General features: G+C 37.3%; 1 protein-coding gene across 1 annotated transcript in view; it reads right to left on the bottom strand.

Moving 5' to 3' along the window:
* Positions 1-1089: 1089 nt before the first annotated feature.
* LOC120681036 overlaps positions 1090-1146 on the bottom strand; it is a 997-nt gene continuing 940 nt past the window's right edge. The window contains exon 1 of the mRNA XM_039962595.1: positions 1090-1146. This exon is cut by the window's right edge and continues 940 nt beyond it. Coding sequence (XP_039818529.1) covers positions 1090-1146 — 57 coding nt within the window.

Genomic DNA, 1146 nt, shown 5'->3' with positions numbered 1-1146 from the left:
AATAACTACAGTCATTACTACCTTGATTGGCATATGCAAAGGATTACTGCTAACATTATGTAGCAAGCATGTCCATGTACCAAAAGAAAACATTTGTTTCACTGGCGCGCATTTTCGCATCGCTTTAGCAACAATGACCCAAAAATTCTGTTCAATAAGGGTGAGGCACACCATATGGCATGCAACACGCAACACGTGCATAAATCGTTGCAATAAGACAACTGAGCAATGGCGTGTAACACTTTCCCCTCATAAGCCAACTACAAGGATTGTTTGGCTATTTAATTAGCTTGTGTGAAAAAATTACAAAGTTAGGCAACTAGTACAGTACATTGATATTGCTTATTGTGTTTAATCAAAATCATATTGGTGCTGACAAAAAAATAAAAGAATCTAAAGAGCACATAAAAAACCATATGTTATTTCAGTGGTGAGCATTTAATTTTGCAATGTTTTTGATCATGACCCGTAAGGGGTGAGCTACACAACATCACACCAAAGATGCAACACATGAAAAATGAATCATGGCTATGACTATGAGATAGATAATAGATATTTGGTACCCATGAACAAACTGTAGAACCATATGAACGTTCACGTCTTGCACGCTATAAGCTGGGAGAAAGGTTTTATTCACCATAATCGGGAATAATGGAGTAAAGTCGAGACTGACTTCTTTCAATGTGGAAATGAAGCATCCCTTCATACATCGTCAAAAAGAAATTCCGGAATGTAGATGTATCGGCGAGGGAGCAAGAAGTGCTCGTTTTGCGGATGGAAGTGTAAAGGATAGTATTATTTATCTATGCAGCTAGGTACAGTATATTAACTAACCATCGAGAGACAAATAATTAATTGGAGAACAACAAACCAGACAGATCTAAAGAATACTAGGAGCACAGCTTAGAATAAAAAATTATTAGCAACCAAAACCAGAATCAAAATGAACGATAGAACACATTATACCATGCTTCTGCCAGATAACAATACTACAGCTTCAGAATGAAAGCACCTTCTGCTGTCAGTACATTTTAGTTTCAGTTAATTTGTACGTACTACTTTGCTCCAAAACAGAGCACACGAACAAAATTACCTGGAGGAGGACCAAACGTTCAGATGCTTGGAGATCCCACTTCGAATGTAGGT

Source organism: Panicum virgatum, chromosome 7N, assembly GCF_016808335.1.
Source record: "Panicum virgatum strain AP13 chromosome 7N, P.virgatum_v5, whole genome shotgun sequence".
NCBI classification, from domain to species: Eukaryota; Viridiplantae; Streptophyta; class Magnoliopsida; order Poales; family Poaceae; genus Panicum; species Panicum virgatum.
The sequence above is the reverse complement of the archived record's forward strand: the minus strand, read 5'-3'. Positions and strand labels throughout refer to the sequence as shown.